The sequence below is a fragment of the Lagenorhynchus albirostris genome, chromosome 15, assembly GCF_949774975.1.
Source record: "Lagenorhynchus albirostris chromosome 15, mLagAlb1.1, whole genome shotgun sequence".
NCBI classification, from domain to species: Eukaryota; Metazoa; Chordata; class Mammalia; order Artiodactyla; family Delphinidae; genus Lagenorhynchus; species Lagenorhynchus albirostris.
In genome coordinates this window covers 51773351-51793710 of record NC_083109.1, presented here as the reverse complement: position 1 = coordinate 51793710, position 20360 = coordinate 51773351, and the positions used below count along the sequence as shown (strand labels likewise).

Sequence of the window (20360 nt, the reverse complement as noted above, 5' to 3'; positions counted from 1 at the left end):
CTGTGCGCCTCTGACAGGCTGCACCGGGGGTAAGAGGCGTTCCTGGGCGGGGCCTCGAGGCCGGTTTGGAATTTTTGGCGCGAGCCGTGTCCGCGCGCGTTCACGGGCCGTTCCCCCTCCGGAGAATCCTCCCGCCCTGGCTTGGGGAGCGGTGGGCCGAAGACCCCGGACCGCTCCGAGAGCTCCTGTGCCCTCCGCCGACCCGGAATCTGGGACCTTGCTGAGCTGCGTCCCGCCCTCCCGCCCCAGGTGAGCCCATACCCGGCCCTGAAGGTTCTCGGGCGGGATCGCCCTCTCCTCCCTTCTACCTTCCTCGCGAGCAACTCCTTGCCCCCTGACAGTCCTTCCCCGGATCTGCCTCACCCCCAACCCCTCCCGCCTCCTTCCTCACCTCTCCGACAGCCCCACCCCTCCCTGGGCCAGCCCTGCCGCGGGCGGCTCCGCCCACTTCCCCTCTAGCGGCTCCTGCCCCTAGAAGGTCCTTGCCCTCCTCCTTTCCCGGCCTCCCTCTTTTTCTGGGAGCCCCCTTCCACAGCGACTGCTCCCCCTTTACTCGTCCCTTCCCAGGAAAAGCCCCCACCGACCTTCCATCTACAGCCCCTCCCCCGTGACAGCTGGTCTGCTCAACTTTATTCGCCAGGGTTTCCCCACGCCCGCGGAGGTGAATCAGCTGTGGCCCTGACCAGGAGGAACTCACAGTCTAGTGCGATAGACCGTGGTCAGCAGATGTGTCCTGCCCAGTGAGAGGGTGAGGCCCCTGAAAGCTGCAGAGCTCATCCCGGCCTGGCTTCTGCTCAGGGCCACCCTGGATTCACCGGGAGCCCCTGCTTCTCCTCCCTCCCCATCCCACCCCCAAAGCTGTTTGGCCATGCCAATGGTGCTAGAACGTAAGTGACATTGGGATGATCTGAGAATTGGTTTAAGATACAGGTGCCCAATGTCCCTGAATGTGATATGGCTGGGCCCGGAGGCTCTACTTCTAACCAACACCCTAGGGGTTCCTGACATCCTGGTCCCTCACTTTGAGAAACTCTGGGATGGGATTCCTGAGATGCATAGAGGCAGAGGGAGGGTACCCACAGGCTGTAGGGTGAGTCTTCCCATGCAGGCCCCTGTGGGGTCCCTCCCCTCATGCCTCACTTTCCTAGGCACTGGAGAGTACCCTTCAGATGACTGCTCCCTCCAGTTTCAGTCACTGACTCACCCCCTGCTAAGTATGGAATCTTTTGATACACTGTGGCTCCTCTCAAAATTGGACTTCTCTCCTTTTTTCCTCTTGTTATTCTTTCAATTATAACATTATAGCAACACAGTAGCCCTCTTTGCTCCAATACAAAAGTCACTTACACCCGTGGGACCACTGTATTTTGTGTGTTCTTTCAATTACTACTCAGAGCGTTATTTATTATATAACAGTTACTGAGGGATCTGCATGCCAGACACTAGACTAAGGCTTCCATGAAGTTAGCATTACAGGTCCACAAACCCCTGAGGCCAGGTGTGTTTCAGAATTCAAAATGTCTCCCATTTTAGAAAGCTAATAGGGTACGTGTAACATTTATATGTAACACCATCCATTCATGGGTCTGGGACATCATTTCATAATCAAACACATTAATATTTCTGTCAAGAAATATATTATTATTTTACACTTAGAGGGAAGAATAGGCCAGGTCAGATTTTTCTGCTAAATGAGGTTTGCATGTAGATATCCAGTTGTCCCAGCACCATTTGTTGAGAAGACTGTTTTATTTCTGCTCAATTGTTTTGGCACCCTTGTCAAAATCAATTGACTATAAATGTGAGGGTTTATTTCTGAACTCTCAATTCTATTTCGTTGATCTTCATGTCTATCCTTATGTGAGTACCACACTGTTTTGATTACTGTAGCTTTGTAGTAAGTTTTTTTAATTAATTCATTTATTTATTTTTATTCATTTATTTTTGGCTTTGTTGGGTCTTCATTGCTGTGTGCGGGCTTTCTCTAGTTGCGACAGGGGGGCTACTTTTCATTGTGGTGTGCAGGCTTCTCACTGCAGTGGATTCTGTTGTTGCGGAGTGTGGGCTCTAGGCGCACAGGCTTCAGTAGTTGTGGCATGTGGGCTCCAGAGCACAGGCTCAGTAGTTGTGGTGCACGGGCTTCATGTGGGATCTTCCCCGGACCAGGGATCGAACCCGTGTCCCCTGCATTGGTAGGCGGATTCTTAACCACTGCGCCACCAGGGGAGTCCCGCTTTGTAGTAAGTTTTAAAATGGGGAAGTGTGAGTCCTCCGACTTTGTTTTGACTCTTTTGGGTCCTGTTAATTTCCATATGATTTTTAGGATCAGTTTGCCAATTTCTGTAAAGAAGCTACCTGGGATTCTGATAGTGATTGTGCTGAGTCTGTAGATCAATTTGGAGAGTATTATCATTTTATTTATATTGTCTTTGGATCTATGAACATATAATGCCTTTCCATTTATTTAGATCATCTTTAATTTCTTAAAGAAATTGGGGGAAGAAAGAAAAGCAAGTGTATATGTATAATTGTTTCACATTGACCTTCTTTTTTACCATTTCTGGTTCTCTTCATTTGTTCCTGTGGGTTTGAGTTACCATCTGGTGTCATTTTCTAGTCCAATATAATTTTGTTCCCACACACTTAAATCTTTGTGCTGTTATTTGCAAGTATATTACATTTCTATATATTATATGCCCAACAATACAGTTACATACATAGTTTATACAGTTGCTTTTTAAATCAGTTAAAAGAAGAAAGGAGAAAAATATGCGTTTATACTGTCTTTTATATTACATAATTACCTTTACTGGTGCTCTTTCTTTTTTTCATGTATGTTTGAATTACTGTTTGGGATCACATTGTTTCAGCTTGAAGAACTTCCTTTAGTTTTCCTTGTAAAGCAGGTCTGCTAGCAATGCATTCTTTCTGTTTTTGTTTATCTGGGAATCTCTTTTTTGCCTTTATTTATTTTATTTATTATTTTTTTTGCAGTATGAGGGCCTCTCACTGTTGTGGCCTCTCCTGTTGCGGAGCACAGGCTCTGGACACGCAGGCTCAGGGGCCATGGCTCACGGGCCCAGCCGCTCCACGGCACGTGGGATCTTCCCAGACCAGGGCACGAACCCGCGTCCTGTGCATCGGCAGGCAGACTCTCAACCACTGCGCCACCAGGGACGCCCTCTTTATTGCCTTTATTTTTGAAAGATAGTTTCATTGGATATAGGATTCTTGGTTGACAAATTTTCTCCCTAGTGCTTGAATATGTCATCCCACTTCCTTCTGGCCTCCATTGTTTCTTTTGAGAAGTTAACAGTTAATCTTATGGGGGGGGGGCTTGTCAGTGATGAGTCATTTTCTCTTGCTCCTCTCAAGATTTTCCCCTTGTTTTTGGTTTTCAGCAGTTTTAATATGGTGTGTCTGTGTGTGGATCTCTGCATTTATCCTACTTGAAGTTCATTGAGCTTCTTGGCTATGTTAATATTTTTAAAATCACATTTGGGAAGTTTTAATCCATACTTTTCCAGCTCCTTCTCTTCTCTCCTCTGGTGTACCCATCATGCATATGTTGATTCACTTAATGCTGTCCTAACATTTCTCTGAGATTTGGTTCCCTTTTCTTTGTCTGTATTTCAGATTGCATAATTTCTATCAAACTATCTTCAAGTTCACTGATTATTTCTTCTGCAAGTTGAAATCTATTGTTGAACCCCTCCAGTGAATTTTTTCATTTCAGTGACATTGTACTTTTCAACTATGCATTTGGTTCTTTTATAATTTCTATCTCATTATTGATATTCTCTATTTAATGAGATGTTGTCATTGTGTTTCCTTTACTTCTTCAAGTGTGGTTTCCTTTGGTTCTTTGTACATATTTATAGTGGCTACTGTGAAGTCTGTCTGTTAAATCTGACATCTGGTCTCTCTTACAGGGAGTTTTTGCTGTATGTTTTTTTTCCTGTGTATGGGTCACACTCTCCTGCGTCTTTGCATATCTTGTAATTTTTCTTTGACATTTTAGATAGTATGTTGTAGCAACTGTGAATATTGGTTCCTCACCCTACCCCTGGGGGCTTGGGATTGTTTTTGCTTGTTTAAAGTGGCTGGACCACTGTAGTGATGTCTCTTTCCTAAACAATGTGAAGCCTTTGACTTTGCTCCTCAGAGGGCCCAGCCTTGGGCATGTGCACAGTCACCCTGGGACACTAGTGGTTTTAGGGGGGCTCTGTTTGTCTTCTCCCTGATCATACCCAGCTGTCAGGCCCCACCAATTGCTGGATGATTGCTCTGTTGTTTTTGACAATGCCCTGGAACATCAATTGCTCCATAGACTGATCCAGTCAAATTTGGGCTTTAAAGGGGTAGCTTTTTTTTTTTTTTTGGCTGCGTTGGGTCTTTGTTGCTGCGTGTGGGCTTTCTCTAGCTGTGGTGAGCGGGGGCTACACTTTGTTGCGGTGCTTGGGCTTCTCATTGCCGTGGCTTCTCTCATTGTGGAGCACAGGCTCTAGGTGCATGGGCTTCAGTAGTTGTGGTGCATGTGGGATCTTCCCCGGACTAGGGCTCGAACCCATGTCCCCTGTATTGGCAGGCAGATTCTTAACCACTGTGCCACCAGGGAAGTCCCTAAAGGGGTAGCTTTGGAGTTCAGTGTTTAAGGTTTGTTCTAACCTCAGGAAGACTCTTCTTAGCTGTCTCTTTCCCCAGTTCTCTCTGGTAAACTAGTTGTCCTGTGGTTCACTTGTAGTGCAAATGGAGGTATCGGCCTCCTCCTAATTGCTTAGTACCAAAACCTCCACTGATTTTGAGAGGGCCTTTAGGCTTGAACTTCTCACACTCTACTTCTAATCAAGTCACATTTTTGCAGGGAGAGCTTTGGAGCTCTCTGTTTCATGACCTGCCTCTCCCCGGGCAGAATCTCCTGAGCCACAGCTCTGGAGCTGGGGACAGGGACAGTGGTGCCTGTCTCTCTGAATAGGGGCTGGTGAAAGGAGGAAGCCCCCAGCCTCTCTGCTACACTCAGCTGAAATTTAGCCTCTGCTACATGGAGCTGGAAGCGAAACCCCACTAACTGAGTTTTAGCACCTTAACTACGAAAAAGGAAGCAAGAAAGAAATTTGAAATTCAGACTTTCTTCTTTTTTTTTTTTTTTTTTTTTTTGCGGTGCGTGGGCCTCTCACTGTTGTGGCCTCTCCCGTTGCGGAGCACAGGCTCCGGACGCGCAGTCTCAGCTACCATGGCTCACAGGCCTAGCCGCTCCACATCATGTGGGATCTTCCCGGACTGGGGCACAAACTCGTGTCCCCTGCAGCAGCAGGCGGACTCTCAACCACTGCGCCACCAGGGAAGCCCTTTTTTTTTTTCAATATATAAATTTATTTATTTATTTATTTTTGGCTGCATTGGGTCTTCGTTGCTGCACGCGGGCTTTCTTTAGTTGCATCGAGCGGGGGCTGCTCTTCATTGCAGTGCACGGGCTTCTCATTGAGGTGGCTTCTCTTGTGGAGCACGGGCTCTAGGTGCGCGGGCTTCAATAGTTGTGGCACATGGGCTTAGTTGCTCCGCAGCATGTGGGATCTTCCCAGACCAGGGATCAAACCCATGTCCCTTGCATTGGCAGGTGGATTTTTAAGCACTGTGCCACCAGGGAAGCCCTAGACTTTCTTTTTTCCTTTGGAATTGGAGATAAAGGATAGCAGACCTATGTTAATATTTCTACCTTACAGTCTTGGAAGAGGTTGAATTTTTTTTTTTTTCTGGTTGCACCAGGTCTTAGTTGCGGCCAGAAGCCTCCTTAGTTGTGGCATGCAAACTCTTAGTTGTGGCATGCATGTGGGATCTAGTTCCCTGACCAGCGATTGAACCCGGGCCCCCTGTGTTGGGAGTGCGGAATCTTAACCATTGTGCCACCAGGGAAGTCCCTGGATTTTTTCTTTTTAAGTTTTAATTTTTATTTATTTAGTTTTTTGGCCATGTTTTATTTATTTGTTTGTTTGTTTGTTTGCCATGCCACCCTGCTTGCGGTATGTTAGTTCCCCAACCAGGGATTGAATCCTGGGTCATGGCAGTGAAAGTGCCGAGTCCTAACCACAGGACCGCCAGGGAATTCCCCAAGGTGGGATATTTTAGGGCCAAACAAGGCAGAGATGTGCACACAGGTATGGTCTGGCTCCAGAACATGCCTTGGTTTAACCTCTGCTGGACTGTGGGAACCTCCAGGACACGACCCTGTGGTTTTCAGTCTATGTGTCTCTAACCTCCAAGGTGCAGGTGACCACCTGCAGGCATGCATACATTTGTATACCTTTTTCCACCAGGTGCTTGTTGTGCCCACCGCCTCCATGCCTAAAGCAGAGTGTGTGTGTGTGGCGTAGACTCGGCTCTCTTCTGCAGCCTCTTTGGGGCCATAGGACCAGGTGCTGTTTTGAGTGACACACTGTTCTGAACTCTGGGGGCTCCTGTGCTGGACATGCCTGTGCCCGAAGAGGGCACCCCGCCACCCCTGAGTGGCACCCCCGTCCCGGTCCCAGCCTACTTCCGCCATGCAGAACCTGGCTTCTCCCTCAAGAGGTCTCGGGGTCTCAGTCGGAGCCTCCCACCCCGGCCCCCTGCCAAGGGCAGCATCCCCATCAGCCGCCTCTTCCCTCCTCGGACCCCAGGCTGGCACCAGCCCCAGCCCCGGCGGGTGTCGTTCCAAGGCCGAGCCTCCGAGCCCCTGCAGAGTCCCGGGTATGACCCGAGCCGGCCGGAGTCCTTCTTCCAGCAGAGTTTCCACAGGCTCGGCCGCTTGGGCCACGGCTCTTATGGAGAGGTCTTCAAGGTGAGTCAGTGACAGCTCCCCAGGCCTGTCTGGGGTAACCCCCTGCCGCCTCGCCACCCTGGCTGGGATGGGACAGTGTCCTGGGAAGCCTGTTCCCCTCCTTTCCCCTGACGGCCCACCTCTTGGGCTGGCAGGCTCCCCTCAGTGCTGGACTTGGCCGCTTTCTCATAACCCCACATGCAGGCCCCTCTGAGGCCCCCTCAGTACACACTCTCCCCTTGTCCAGAGCCTGGCACGCCTTGCGATGGCTCCCACCTGCCACCTCCTCCTGCCTGGTGCCAGCCGTGTGGGGGTCTTGGCAAGCTCCACAAGGCCCCGGAGCCAGGCCACCTCCCGCCCCCAGTGCAGTGCCCACCCCACCTCCCTCCTGCTGCAAGCACTCAGGCGACACCTCCATGCCACCTTTTGTTTCTTAAAATATATTTTCCAATCATGTATATTTCCTCTAAAATGGTAGTTTTCCTTACACAAGTACTACATGAAGACAATTTTGTTAAAAATTACAGAGGCCCCTAGGTCAGGGGAAACCACGGTGATTCTCAGGTGGGCGTTCTTCCTTCCAGACTTTTCTCTGTACTTCTCTGGAATTGACCAGATAGAAACAAACCCATCTCATATGCCGCATGGCAGACCACACTGCCCGTGCTGTTCTGTAGGCAGCTTTTTTACTTAACGCATTCTCCTGGGCTTGTACTTAGAGGTCTGCCCTGTCTCTTCTTTCGCTGGGTCTCCAGCAAACCAGCACCTGGGGTGGAGGTTTGTCCAGCTTTGCTCTTGCACACGTGGGGGTCACTCTAAGGTAGCTGCCATGCCATACCTTCCGCACACGTGAAATCTTAACAGAATCATCTGGGTTGTCCTCCTGAGTGGTTGTTCCCCCTCGCTTCCAGGTGCGCTCCAAGGAAGACGGCCGGCTCTATGCCGTGAAGCGCTGCATGTCACCTTTCCGGGGCCCCAAGGACCGGGCCCGCAAGTTGGCCGAGGTCGGCGGCCATGAGAAGGTGGGGCAGCACCCATGCTGCGTGCGGCTGGAGCAAGCCTGGGAGGAGGGTGGCATCCTATACCTGCAGACAGAGCTGTGTGGGCCCAGCCTACAGCAGCACTGTGAGGCCTGGGGCGCCAGCCTGCCCGAGGCCCAGGTCTGGGGCTACCTGCGGGACATCCTGCTGGCCCTGGCCCACCTGCACAGCCAAGGCCTGGTCCACCTTGACGTCAAGCCCTCCAATATCTTCCTGGGGCCCCGGGACCGCTGCAAGCTGGGTGACTTTGGGCTGCTGGTGGAGCTGGGTGCATCCGGAGCTAGCGAGGCCCAGGAGGGAGACCCTCGCTACATGGCCCCCGAGCTGCTTCAAGGCGCTTATGGGACAGCGGCAGATGTGTTCAGGTAGGGCTCGACGTGGGAGGCTCTTCCTGGTGGGCGGGGGAGTGGTCAGCAGAGGGTCACCATCCTAGCCCAAAGTCAGGAAGACTTGCTGGGAGATGCTTCCCCAAGGGGTTGGGGGTCCCGCCCTCTAGTTGAGAGGGGTCTGGAGAGTTAAGCTAATCAGAGAACCCTCTGGAGCCACTTTACCTGATTCACTTGTCTCTTCACTCATCTCACCACACCTCCAAGGGAGGGACTATTATTACTCCATTCACAGGGGAATTGGGCACAGCAGGTTAAGGGACTTTCCCCCAGTCCACAGTGAGCAGGTGGTGAGGCTGGGCCTGGACCAGGCGCTGGGTTCCAAGGTCCATGCTGGTCACCACTGCTCTGCTTCTGACAGTAGCATCCAGTCACATCAACAGGATGATGAGAACATCACTGTTAACAACAGCGACCAGAGTGCCAGTCCTGTTGGGGCGGGGTGGGGGGGTAGGTGGTGTGTGAGCTACGCTGGGCCCGGGGTCTGTGCTCCATGATATAGTCCCCATCATCAGCCCTGCCGAGACCTTCTTAGGGCCCCCAGCGCCTCCTTCCCCACCTCCCTGGCTCATGGTGGAAGATAGCATCCCTTTCCTACCCTTCTTCTTGGGGGTAGCCTGGGGCTCTGGGTTCTGTGTCTCGAAGTCAACCCTGCCCCTCTTCTGTCCCTGTCCCTCCCAGCCTGGGTCTCACCATCCTGGAGGTGGCGTGCAACATGGAGCTGCCCCATGGTGGGGAGGGCTGGCAGCAGCTGCGCCAGGGCTACCTGCCCCCTGAGTTCACTGCTGGTGAGTGGGAGGAGAGAATTGGAGGGGATGCACTGCCACAGGGAGGGCAGGCTCTCATGGGGGGTGGCTGGTGGCAAGGGACTGCCAGGCTCAAGGCCCCATCACCTCTGATGTGGCCCTGCCCCGGGGACAGGCCTGTCTTCTGAGCTGCGTTCTGTCCTCACCATGATGCTGGAACCTGACCCCAAGCTGCGGGCCACAGCCGAGGCCCTGCTGGCCCTGCCCATGCTCAGGCAGCCGCGGCCCTGGACCGTCCTGTGGTACATGGCTGCCGAGGCCCTCAGTCGAGGGTGGGCCCTGTGGCAGGTAAGCCAGGGAAGGTGATGGGCGGCCCTGCTCTGTTCCTTGGCCCAGGGTCTACCTAGCCTCCCTTGGCCCCCTGTCCCCACAGGCCCTGCTTTCCCTGCTATGCTGGCTCTGGCACGGGTTGGCACACCCTGCCAGCTGGCTGCAGCCCCTGGGTCCGCCGGCCACCCCACCTGGCTCGCCGCCCTGCAGCCTCCTCCTGGACAGCAGCCTCGCCAGCAACTGGGATGACGACAGCATAGGGTGGGTGAGGACTCTGGGCAGGCGGCTGGGAGTTGGGGGAGACGGGCCGTCAGCATGGCCAAACCCCATGCCCGAGGCCCAGGCCCCAGCGCCACGGGAATTAGTAGTGAACCGGCATTCCTCCCACAAACCTGGCCCCCATCAAACGCCGGGAAGGAAACCAAGGCTGGTGGGGGTGCGGCCTGGCCTAGTTTGAATGCAGTTGTTTCTTCTAATCTCAGTGTGTGGACCAGGGGCCGTACGGAGCAGGGCGAACTGGCAACCTCACAGTGAGGGTGCTGCCATGCTGGGGAGCAGCACAGGGGCCACAGCACCTGCTGGGAAAGGCAGGCGGTGCAGCCCCCACCCCCCAGAGGCTGCCAGTACCCAAGGGCAAGGTGTTATCCTTCCTCTTAGGGCGCAAAACCCCCAGAGCCTGGTGAGCTCCCGCCCTGGGAGGAATTCCTTAGTCCCACGTGCCTGGTGGCCAAGTGAGAGGCTGTAATTAAGAAACTACTGCAAAGGAAACTACAAGCTCAGGGCAGACAGTTCTCAGAAGGAATCACGCCATTAACCCCTTCCTTACGAGAATGTCACCCCATTGCCATGGGGGCGCTTTATAGCAGGCAAAGTGCCAGATGAGCTTCAGATACCACAAGGTCATTTCAAAGTCAGCTCAGTCAGAGCCCATGTGTTCTGAAAAGGGACAGAGGTGGCATTTGAGTGTGGTCAGGTAGACTTTAGAAGTTGTCAGAGTGTTCTTTCAATGTCCACCAATGCCCATTGTCCGAGAATGGCACCTGCCTGTGTCAGGCAGGAGCTCGGAGCCCGCACAGGGTCAGGATTGGTGTTGCTGCTCCCACCCAGCCGTGGCCTCCTCCCTTCCCCTCAACACCCTGCTTGTCTTGCCTACCCCCCGCAGGCCCTCGCTCTCTCCAGAGGCCATCCTGGCCAGTGCTGCCGGGAGCACCTCCACCCCCTGCAGTGGCTCCCCTGCCTCCCGGGGCAGGTACACGCTGAGGTGAGCGGGCCCAGGGTCCCAGGGGGTGGGAGGGGGCAGCTTTTGGATCCTGAGAGTCATTTCTCTTTCTTCTCTCCCCCTAGGGATTCTCTGGACCTAAGTGACATTGACTCAGAGCCTCCACAGGGCACCTTCCCCGCCTTTGAGCCTCGGAACCTCCTCAGCCTGTTTGAGGACTCACTGGGCCCAACCTGAGCCCACAGGCCCAGGCTCGGCACTTTTAACCTCTTAGCCCCTTCTCTCCATCCTCCTGGAGGCTGGGGTCCGTCTGGAAACTCCAGTGGTCCCTTCTGCCTGGCCGTGTCTAATAAAAGGTATTTGAATCTTGGGAGTACCCAAGCTTGCTTGCATGGCAACACGGTGCTTACTGACGTTGCCCAGGGTCTGAGGCCCCTGCGACGGCCCAAGGTTGAGCTCTGCTGCAAGGCCCCAAGCCCCAGGCTGGCAGATTGGAGCTGGGAGTCACCCACTGTGTGGAGCAAAGATTTCCTGAGCAGGCATGTCCCTGCTGGGCAGGTCAAGCTTTCAGAGCACTCAAGGTGGAGGGTGCCCTCAGTCCAGTGGGGCTTGGGTCCGGGGCCATTCAGCTCTTTACATCTCTGTGCCAGTTGCTTGGAAAAAGCAGCAGCCACCACCCTCCTGCCCCTAGGTCCTGGGATAAGAGGCTAGTCCTGTTGTCCAGACCCCTCATTCCAGTCTCTGGACAGCAGGGAGAACGGGCTGCTGGGAGGGCCAGCATGCAGGGTGGACAGACAGAGGGCAGGAGGCTGGGCTAGGCAGCTGTGAGGTGCCTTATGTGAGGGTCAGGGTGGGTGATGGCTCTGGGCTGGCAGGATCCCAACTGTCCCTTTGGCCCAAACCTCACAGGTCACAGAGGGTAAAAACAGGCCCAGAGAAGGGAAGGTTTCCTTTCAGCCTATAAGTCCCGTGGAAGAAGGCAGGAAGGGGAAGTGGAGATCCAACGTGTGAGTAAAAGAGGCTAGTCCACAGGGAAGAATGGATGAACAGACGAGGGCTCCCTGCTAGGAAGTCCCATTTACTGGAAGCATCCAGGGAGCCAGCATGGTGCTGTTGGCCCTAGAAGACTGTGAGCAGGCCGGCATGGCGGGCGGGAGGTGGCTCAGTCCAGGGGGCAGATGTGCCGGGCGGCCCAGAGCAGGTCAGGCACGACGCCAGCGTGCAGCTGGAGGATGGAGCCCACGCTGAGCAGGTGCATGATCTGGTGTGAGTTACCCCAGTAGTCGAAGCGGCCCGGTCCCCAGCGCTCTGGCAGGCGGGCCACGTTCACCAGCCCCCCAAGCAGTGCCAGTGCATCCATGCGCAGGTAGCAGCGCAGGGAGCCTGGAGCCCCAGAGCCCAGCCCCACTCCCCGGGCCCCAAACATCAGGAGGCGGGCGCCAGCCTGCCAGCCAAAAGCGCGGAGCCGGCTACTGGTGGAGGGGGCGGTGAGGGCCCGCCAGCCTGCCACACCCGACAACACGGTGTAGGCCACCAGGGCAGCTGGGCGCAGCCAGGGCCTGCAGGCCAGGGTGCAGTGGATGATGGGCAGGGCCCCTGCACAGAGGAGAGAGGCAGGAGAGGGCACATCAGTCTGGGGATCCACCTGCCCTTGTCCCTTTTTTTTTTCTTCCAGTTTCCCTGATACCTGCCCTTTCTATCTCAGGCTCATGTGAGTGTACCCAACCCCCAGCTCCCATCCTTCAAGCCCTCCGCCCCCCACCCCATCCCTTGGCTCACCGAGGGTGTTGACGAGGCAGACCCCACACATATCCAGGGCAAGGAGCCGAGTGTACACAGGGCTGCCCCCTTTGTGGCACATGAAGAGGTGATAGAGCACAGAGCCTGCAGGGGGTGCCAGGCAGGCTACACAGTGTGTGCCCCACAGCCAGCCATCCTTGCCCAGCTGACCCCAGGGCAAGGTCATGGGCAGCAGCACCAGGAAGCCCAGCAGGGCCAGCCCTGGGGGAGGGAGACAGTTTTCCATCAGACAGCTTCAGCAGTGAGGACAAGTCATGTCCTCAATGAGGCCACACGCTAGAGGGATGGGAGCAAGACAGGTCCTGACAAGGCTGTTGGCCAACTCTTGGCCGGCCCTGGACAGAGGCAGGCTCTGGGCTTTCAGTAACTTTATTTAGCAGAGCTCACAATAGTTCTGGGAAGGGGAGACCATTATTCCCACTTTATAGGTGAGGAAACTGAGTAACCTGCCCCAGGGAACCCCAGCAAGTAAGCAATGAAGCAGCACAGAGCCCTGGGCAGTCTGACTCCCAAGCTGGTCTCACCCTTGCAGCCACCACACCACTTCCCAGGAAAGCAGGGGGACCCCACTCCCCAATCTGGCCTAGGTATATATCAGCAGAAGCCAGAGGGGGCATGATCTCAAGGTGAGTTCTGAATCCGACATGTAGGCAATGACAACAGATCCCAGGGCCACTTATCTTGCTCCTGCCAATCCCTATGTCCTCTCCTCTCCAGAAGGGACCAGACAGATGGAGGCTGTGGGCCTTTTTGTCCACCAGAGCAGGTGAGGCCAGGCAGGGCAGGGGGCTGAAAGAACCCTGTTCCATCTTCTACCCAGGCACCTTTTCAGGGAGTTCCAGTCCTCCCAGTCCAGGTCTTCAGAACCATTCCTACCACTTCCTGCAGGCACTTTGGCATTGCCCTCACATGGGTCAAAGGTCGGCACTGGCAGGCTGTGGCCGCTGACTGCCCACTCTTGGCAGGGTCTAGCCAGGCCACAGTCCCCCTGGGGGCAGGTACCAAGGCTGGTCCCAGCGCACTCAGGGCACCTCTATCCACCCGGGTAGGCCAAGGACGGGCAGGGCTGTGTCAGCACAGTTCCGCGGGGCCGCGGAGGAGGGGCCCGGGGCGGGGTCGGAGCGGGGGAGGAGTCGCCACCAGGCGGAGCCCGGCGCCTGGGCTGCTATGGGCGGGCGGGGGCGGCAGGGCGGCCGGGGCCTAGCTTCTCCTGGGCCCCTCCTCGCCAAAGTCAACACCCATCTCCGGGACGGGTGCTGGCGGTAGAGGGTGCCAGGGCGCAGGGATTACGAAGCGGCCGGAAACCAGATTCCTTATTCCCAGGGCTCAGAGGGATTAAGCGGATTCGGTCTCCGACTCTGCTTCCCTCGCCTGCCCCGGGGGCCCCGCCGGGGGAGCAGACGCGGGCAGCGACGATCGGCACAATGGCAGCTTTGTCACCACGGCTCCTGGCCGTGCCAGGGCCGGGGCAGCCCAGGACCTGGGCGCTGGGGCTCTCCTCGGCCTTCGGGCCCCCGGTCCGGCGCGGGCAGGGCTGCCGCGGATGGGGGATGAGGGGAGCGGCTCACCGTGCGTGTAGATGTTGCCCAGCTCGTTGTGCATGTAGAAGAGGCTACGCAGGCAGCCCGAGCCGCTGCTGGCCGGCCGGTAGCCGGTGAGCACGAACTTGTTGAACTGCAGGTGCGGCGGCGAGCTGGCCCAGTCCAGCAGGCGCGGCCCGGCCAGGAACGCCATGGCCCGGCCGGGCGAAGTCGGTCCGCGCACCTCTTGCCCCCGGGTCTCCTCAGCGGGCCAACAGCACCCGGAGCCTCATCCCTGCGCCCGCCCACCTCCCAGTGCTCGGTCCGCGCACGCGCTGGTCCGGGGGTCCCGGCCCGTGCCCCGCTGCGCACGCGCGGGCCCCGCGACCCCACGCCTGGGCGGAGGCCGGGGACGCACAGGAATCCGGAGCGCAGTGCGGCTGGCAGGCGCTGTGCAGGGACAGCTCGCGGCGGCTGCTGTGGCGGCGGCAGCGGCCAATAGTCTCTAGGCTGCCGGGAGGACGGGCGCGGCCGGACGCGGGAGGGGACGCCAGGCTCCGCCCCAGCTGCTCGCCCCCGCCATCCCGCCAGGGTTTCGCGCTCAGGGCTCCTGACGTCGCGGCTGCGAGGGCCAATGGGCGCGGCCGACTGGGAGGTTCCTCCCGGCAGCCGCCCAGACCTTCAGCGTCTTAGCATAATATATGCGGTCCCAGTCTTATTTGCATGGTGTTCCTGTTGGATTGGGACCCGACTTTCTGGGTCCCGGTGGCTCGCGTTCCCTTGCAGTTTGCGCCCGGGCTTTTCGCGCTACCCCCAGGTTGACTCACCCTTGGGCCTTCACCCTCCCGGGCACAGCCCCTCCACCCTGCAGCACCCCACGGCCCGGTCTCTGTCCAAGGTGCTGCCGACCCGGGATTTTCGGACGGGCCAGGTCTAGAGCCGGCGCGCCCCTACTCCACGGGTGATATCTCCACTCGCCCGACTTCCCCGGAGCGCAGCAAGGCGTGCCGAGATGCCCGGGCCTCTAGGGGTGTGCCTGACGTGCCCGGAGCCCTCCAGTGAGGCCCTGCCCTTCGGGCCAGGCTTCTTCGAGCTTGGTCTGGGCCAAAGTCGCTCACTGTTCAAGCCAAAGGCGCATCTTCGGCCCCGCCCAGGACGGGCAGGAAACGGAGAGGGAGAGAGGGCAGGAGGCCAGGGAAGAAAGTTCGGTCCCCACCAGGGTTCATCCTAAATCAGGTCTACGAAGGCATCCCTTCTTCTGCTTAACCCTGCTGACAACCGGCCTCCACCTCCTCCCCTTCTCCAGGACCCCGCCCACTCATCCTTCCGCCTCCGCGGTTCCTCTGCATTCCAGGCTGCTACATGAAACTCTTTGCGATGAACGCCTTTAACTTGCATGTACACAACCACTCTTGGCACTGTACCCTCATAGCTCTTCCCACACATAAGAAATTCCGGAGCCCTGTACCAAAATAGGTCTTATATTCAAAACCTATGATTAGTCTTTTGACCACTTTTGTTGACCTCTCACATTTCACTTTGGGCAGCAGTCCAGAACCACCCCAGAAGGGGCTCAAAGACCCAGGTATCCAGGTTTATGAGGGAAGTCGAATTCCTCTTGCCCTTTTGCCTTGACCATCTGGACCCCGAGGGTCAGGTGAAGTTCCCAATAATAGCACCAGATGCTTCCTGTCCAACGTCTGGCCTCCTTGAGATGACTAGAGGCCGAGCTGCCAAACTTCAAAGGGGCAGAAGGCCAAGGTAGGCAGTGTGTGGCAAAGGGTCTCAGGAGTCTGTCCCGCTGCAGGAGGGTCCAGTGGACCCTGGGGGTCCCGAGTCAGAGAGCAGAGATGAGTGAGCGCAGGGAACTCTGGCTGGAGGCGCTCAATGGCCGGTAACTCGCGGTTAGACTCTCAACCTGGGGGTCCCCGGGAGGACAGGGCAGGGCGACCCCTCGAGGCCGGCGGTACCAAACGGCCCAGCTTCTTGCGGGGTCCCGGGAAGGCCCCAACGCTGGGGGCCCTTTACCCGGAGCCAGCAGGCAGCTCCTAGAGAGGGAGCAGACGTCAGCCGAACCCCCAACCAACCTCACCTCCAGCACCTTGCTTCGCTTGTGATCCCACGCGTCCCTCGAACGCGTGATCCTCGTCCCTCGAACCCAGGAGTTCCTTCCAGCCCTGTTCCCGTCGTGGGCCCTAGCTTCCCACCAGGGCCCCCCACGCCCCGGGGCACCGGGGTGGGGCGTCAGGCTCCCGGCAAGGTCCGCCCTCAGGTCCTGCCCCAGAGCGCGCACCGTCCGCGCAGCAGGCGCAGCAGGGACAGCAGCAGCAGCAGCAGCACTGAGACGGCCGTCACCGTCAAGAAGACCTGGGCTGCGGGCACACGAGTGCGGTGAGGACAGGGCTGGAAGGGTCTGTTCCCCAAACTCTCTCCCGCCTCCCACGCCCGTCTCACCCCCAATCGCGGCCTCTGGAGTTCCAGGCCGGGGGCTGCAGCTCATGTTGGCCCCGTCGGGGGGCCCTGCAGGGGTCTGGGCCGAGCCCTTGGGGGGCGCAGGGTCGTCGGCGTCCTGCAGCCCTGCGGAGAGGGGTGTGAGGCAGGCTGGCGGGGGAGCGGGCTGAGGGGGGACGCGGCGGGGCCTCACCGCGGTAGGTGAGTGCGAAGCCCTGCGCGTGGCCGCGAGCGTCGCTGCGGAAGGTGAGCAGCAGTGCGACGGAGCGCAGGCGCAACGGCCCCGGCGGCGGCGGGCGGGCGCCGTCGAAGGCGCGGAGCAGGCTGCCCGAGGCGGCGTCGCGCAGCTCCAGCTGGTCGCGCTGGTCCGCCAGCTCGAAGAGGCGGAAGGTGAGCTCCAGCGCGGCGCCCGGGGGGCCCAGCGCCCAGCTACAGTTCCGGTCCGGCCCGTACTCGTCCGGGAAGTCCGGGGAGTAGATGACACCTTGAGGTGCAGTCCAGTTCCCCTGGCAGGAGCCCACGGACACTGTGGGCGGGGCCGGCGGTCAGAACCCGGAGACCGGCGGGCTCCTCCTTCTACATAGAGCCCCGCCCCTTCCCAGCTAGGCCCCGCCCCAGACAGACCAGCCTCATCTTCGGACCCCGCCTCCACCCCAGGTTCAGCCCAACTCCCTCCTCCGACCCCGTCCAACCCTTTCCATAGGCCCCGCTGTCAAACTATTAATTCCCTCCTCAAGTCTCGCCCTCAAACAATTTCTTTCTCAGGTCCCGTCCTCAGATCCAGACCCCTGGCCCCAGGTTCAGCCCAGTCCCGTTTTCGGGCCCAGTCCTCAACCCAATCCCTTTATTAAGCCCCGCCCCCAACCTACCGCCTTCCCTTCCCAGATCCCGCCCCCTGTCACGGCATCGCTGAGTCTCACTCAGACTCTTCCCCTCACCCGGGCCCCTCATCCCTGCCCACTCCTCGCCTTCGTAGATGCCCAGGCGCCCATCACCGCCGCACAGCTGGCCCGGGTGGCCAAAGCAGATCTGGTCACAGTCGGTGGCCGGAGCCGGGCGTCCCCGGGCCAGGTCGCTTTCAGAGCCACAGAAACAGGCGTAGCCAGCCTCCACGCCCGCCAACTGGGAGCACAGACTGGGTGACCACCGAGACAGGGGCTGGGGTGGGGGTGGGGTAGTGGGAGCCAGGGGTTGGGGTCGGAAGTGGGAATCGGGCTGGGGGTTCAGAAATTAGTGTCAAGGTTTGGCCTCAGAGTTCGAAGTTGATTTGGTCCTGAGGTCAAGGTCAGGGGTCACCACCGGTCTGGGCAGGTGGGCAATACCTGGTAGCCCTTCATGCGGCAGAAGCGAAGGCACACCTGGACAGTGAGCTTTGTTGAGGTGCCGCTGGGGCCGCTGAGGGCCGGGGGTGCCCCGGAGTCCACGAAGCAGCCCAGGTACCCAGGCACTGAGGGGGCAGCAGAGTCAGGCTCAGTGAGGCGCCTCCAAAAGCGAACTCTGCCCAGGCAGCCCGGCTTCCACCCTTGTCCATCCCGGCCCACTCACTATGACACGTGGGGATATCGCAGTAGCGCCAGTAGATGCCCTCCTCTGTCTCGGCCACGTAGCACCATGGCTGCACATCACCATCTGGGTTACTGTTGGTACAGGAGAAATAGTTGGGATCCTCCTGTCCCAAGAATGGCAAATTCCAGCCCTGACCCACGGCTTATTCTCAAAATAGCCACCGTGTGTGTTCGAGCAAATTCTGGTTTGCCCACCAGAATGGATGTCGACTTCCGAGTGTACGCTGGGAAGTCATTAAAGGGCCCTGGGGGCTGATTTTAGGTCTTCAGCTGTTGCTAGGCTATGAAGACTTTGAGGCCATTTGTAGTATTAGTCCTCCACCCAGCCATGGGCCTCAGCCAAGTCCCTTGTCTTGGAATCCTGCTTTAAAGCAGAAGTGATGAGCCCTAAGCTTTGCGGTTCAGCAGGGAAGTGTCCTCCCGCGCAGCTCGGTCCCTGCCGCTTCAGACCGAAACTGTGGCTCTGAACCCCCAATCCCTCCGTCACCACCAGTAGATGTGTCTCAAAAGAAGATGTGAGCCAAGGGCCCGGCCCCTCACTCCAGGGTTTGCCCTCTGACTACGCCACGCCCTTATGGGCGCCTTGAGTGCCCAGGCCTGACCTGAGGCTCTGCAGAAGTTATGCGCCTACGGCCCGACCCAGGTCAGAAAAGGTTCTACCCCACGCTTAAGCCCCGCCCCCAGGCCCTCGAGATGGCCCCTGTGCCGGCACAGCAGAGACCTCCGCTCCGCCCATGCCGAGGCCCAGCTCCGGGCCAACGCCTGTAATAGTGCACCCAGCTCCGCCCCAGCGAAGGCCCCGCCCCTCACCGGCAGAAGTTGTGCGCGCCCAGCCCCCAGCGGCCGTGGGGGTCGCTGGCGCTGCTGTAGCTGTGCTGCTGCGTCTGGTCCCAGTAGAGGCACGGGCGGCCAGCCCCGCGCGGGCCCGTGCGGTTCTGGTGGCCGCGGTAGTCTGCGCCATTCACCTGGAAGCACTCGGACAGGCCTGCACGGCGACGGCGGGGCCTGGGAGGTCCTGACCCTTGCCGGGCATCCTCACCCCACACTCCGATGCCAACTCCCACCCAGCTCCCCAGCCAGCGCCCCCGGCGCCCACGGGGCCCTCGGGCTGCTCAGCTGCTGCCACCACCTGCTCTGCCCCCTCGCCAGTGGGACTCGGGTTCTAGGCGCGGAGGCCGAGGAGGGAATGGTGACCTCGGCCCAGTCGCCGGGCCGCGACTCACCTGGGTTATGCAGGCTCCCAGCTGAGGTCCCGCGTGGCAGCAGCAGCCGGAGCAAGAGAAGGAGGAGGAGGCCCTGCGGGGCCCGTGTCCCCATCGCCCCCAACCAAGAAGAGGTCGCCCTGGCCCTCACAAGGCCCTTGTCGCCCCTGGGGTTGCTCCGGGGTCTCCCAGGAGGCCTGGGGGGCGTTGTCCTCTGACAGTCTGTCCTCGTCCCCGCTCTGCGAGGCGCTCTCTATCTGGGGCGGGGGGTGGCGGTAATATCTCCCAGGGGTATTTGCCTCCTAGGGTTTCTGGCCCTGAAGGCGTCTCTCTGCCCCGGCCCCTACTGGGAGTCTCCCCGGGGGGACGATCTCTGGCCAGGGATGTTCTCCGTCTCTGCCTCTCCGGGCTCGGGGTCCTGCCTCGGCTTCCACACCCGCCCCCTCCCTCTGCCTCTTGCTCTCTGAGTCTCCCTCGCCCAGGTCTCCGACGCGCTGTCTCCTGCCCCCCTGGCGTCCCTCCCCACGGGTCCCCCCCCCCACCGAGGCAGGGAAGCCCCGCCCGAGACTGGAGCGGAGGCAGCAGGTCCAGACGCCTCCCACGCCCGCCCCCCATCTCCGGGACCCTCTGTGTCCCGGAGCGCGCCTCCCCTCCCTTCCTCCTCTCAGGGTCGGTGAAGGTTCCTGCGGGAGCGTGTGGAGGAGGCCCGGCCAGGCTGGTAGACAGAACGACCCTAATGGGGAGACACAGGACCCTCTCCTGAGGCCACACGTCCCCGGGGCACCCGGAGTCCCCAGCTCACAGACACCCTTGAATGAAGTGCAGGCACGCTCTCCCACTCAGTCACCCATTCATTGTGAGACGCTCACACGCACACCCTCTTTCGGATCTTCACGCCTCTCCCTTCCCAGGTCCCGACGCCTCTGGCCTGAGGAAGCGCCACTCCCTGCCCCCGCACCCGCCCCACGGGCTGGAATGGTGGCCGCTCAGTCTGGGACAGGCAGGGGCAGCTGGTGTCTGGGGAGGAAGGCAGCTGCGCCCCTGGTCCCAGCCTGTTCCCTCCTCTCCTCCTCCTCTCCCTAGGACCCCCAGCCCAGGCTCGCCGGAGCCCTCGCAGCGCGGTGGAATTCCCCTAGCGGTGCCCCCCCCACCTGGCGGGGAAGGGGGAGGGGGAGCAGGTCCAGGCAGGCGTGGGGGGAAATTCCCCGCCCCCTCCCCCTGGGCCCGACTCCTCCGAGTCCTCTGATCTCCCAGCAGCGCCCGCCGGCTGCCCCCAGGGCTTGGGGAGAGGCCAGCGCAGGTGCG

At 58.8% G+C, this 20360-nt stretch overlaps 3 protein-coding genes across 15 annotated transcripts; 1 reads left to right on the top strand and 2 right to left on the bottom strand.

Annotated features, from left to right (window-relative positions):
• The first annotated feature begins 758 nt into the window (after nt 1-758).
• PKMYT1 (protein kinase, membrane associated tyrosine/threonine 1) lies at nt 759-10869 on the top strand. 3 transcript variants are annotated; one of them, XM_060123456.1, is made up of 8 exons: nt 759-887; nt 6657-6817; nt 7708-8201; nt 8904-9010; nt 9144-9316; nt 9402-9559; nt 10461-10559; nt 10643-10869. In XM_060123456.1, the coding sequence occupies exons 1-8, from the start codon at nt 869-871 to the stop codon at nt 10752-10754; spliced, it is 1323 nt and encodes a 440-aa protein (XP_059979439.1). In that variant the 5' UTR covers nt 759-868; the 3' UTR covers nt 10755-10869. The 3 variants fall into 3 exon arrangements, with proteins under 3 accessions (XP_059979439.1, XP_059979437.1, XP_059979438.1); XM_060123454.1 differs by lacking the exon at nt 759-887 and having other exon boundaries at nt 6297-6817; XM_060123455.1 differs by lacking the exon at nt 759-887 and having other exon boundaries at nt 6297-6817; nt 9402-9563; nt 10643-10790.
• Nucleotides 8662-15068, bottom strand: PAQR4 (progestin and adipoQ receptor family member 4). 2 transcript variants are annotated; one of them, XM_060123457.1, is made up of 3 exons: nt 13886-15068; nt 12297-12518; nt 8662-12113 (listed from the first exon to the last, which is right to left on the bottom strand). In XM_060123457.1, exons 1-3 carry the CDS (start codon nt 14049-14051, stop codon nt 11680-11682), a joined length of 822 nt encoding a protein of 273 aa, XP_059979440.1. In that variant the 5' UTR covers nt 14052-15068; the 3' UTR covers nt 8662-11679. The 2 variants fall into 2 exon arrangements, with proteins under 2 accessions (XP_059979440.1, XP_059979441.1); XM_060123458.1 differs by lacking the exon at nt 12297-12518.
• Nucleotides 15069-15335: 267 nt separating this feature from the next.
• KREMEN2 (kringle containing transmembrane protein 2) lies at nt 15336-19533 on the bottom strand. Of its 10 annotated transcripts, none has more exons than XM_060122614.1 (9): nt 19077-19527; nt 18664-18838; nt 17834-17925; nt 17611-17735; nt 17257-17410; nt 16482-16814; nt 16292-16414; nt 16131-16209; nt 15336-15885 (listed from the first exon to the last, which is right to left on the bottom strand). In XM_060122614.1, the coding sequence occupies exons 1-9, from the start codon at nt 19168-19170 to the stop codon at nt 15675-15677; spliced, it is 1386 nt and encodes a 461-aa protein (XP_059978597.1). In that variant the 5' UTR covers nt 19171-19527; the 3' UTR covers nt 15336-15674. The 10 variants fall into 10 exon arrangements, with proteins under 10 accessions (XP_059978597.1, XP_059978602.1, XP_059978596.1 ...); XM_060122620.1 differs by having other exon boundaries at nt 15734-15885; nt 16131-16204; nt 19077-19533; XM_060122619.1 differs by lacking the exon at nt 16131-16209 and having other exon boundaries at nt 19077-19533.
• Between the last annotated feature and the right edge of the window lie 827 nt (nt 19534-20360).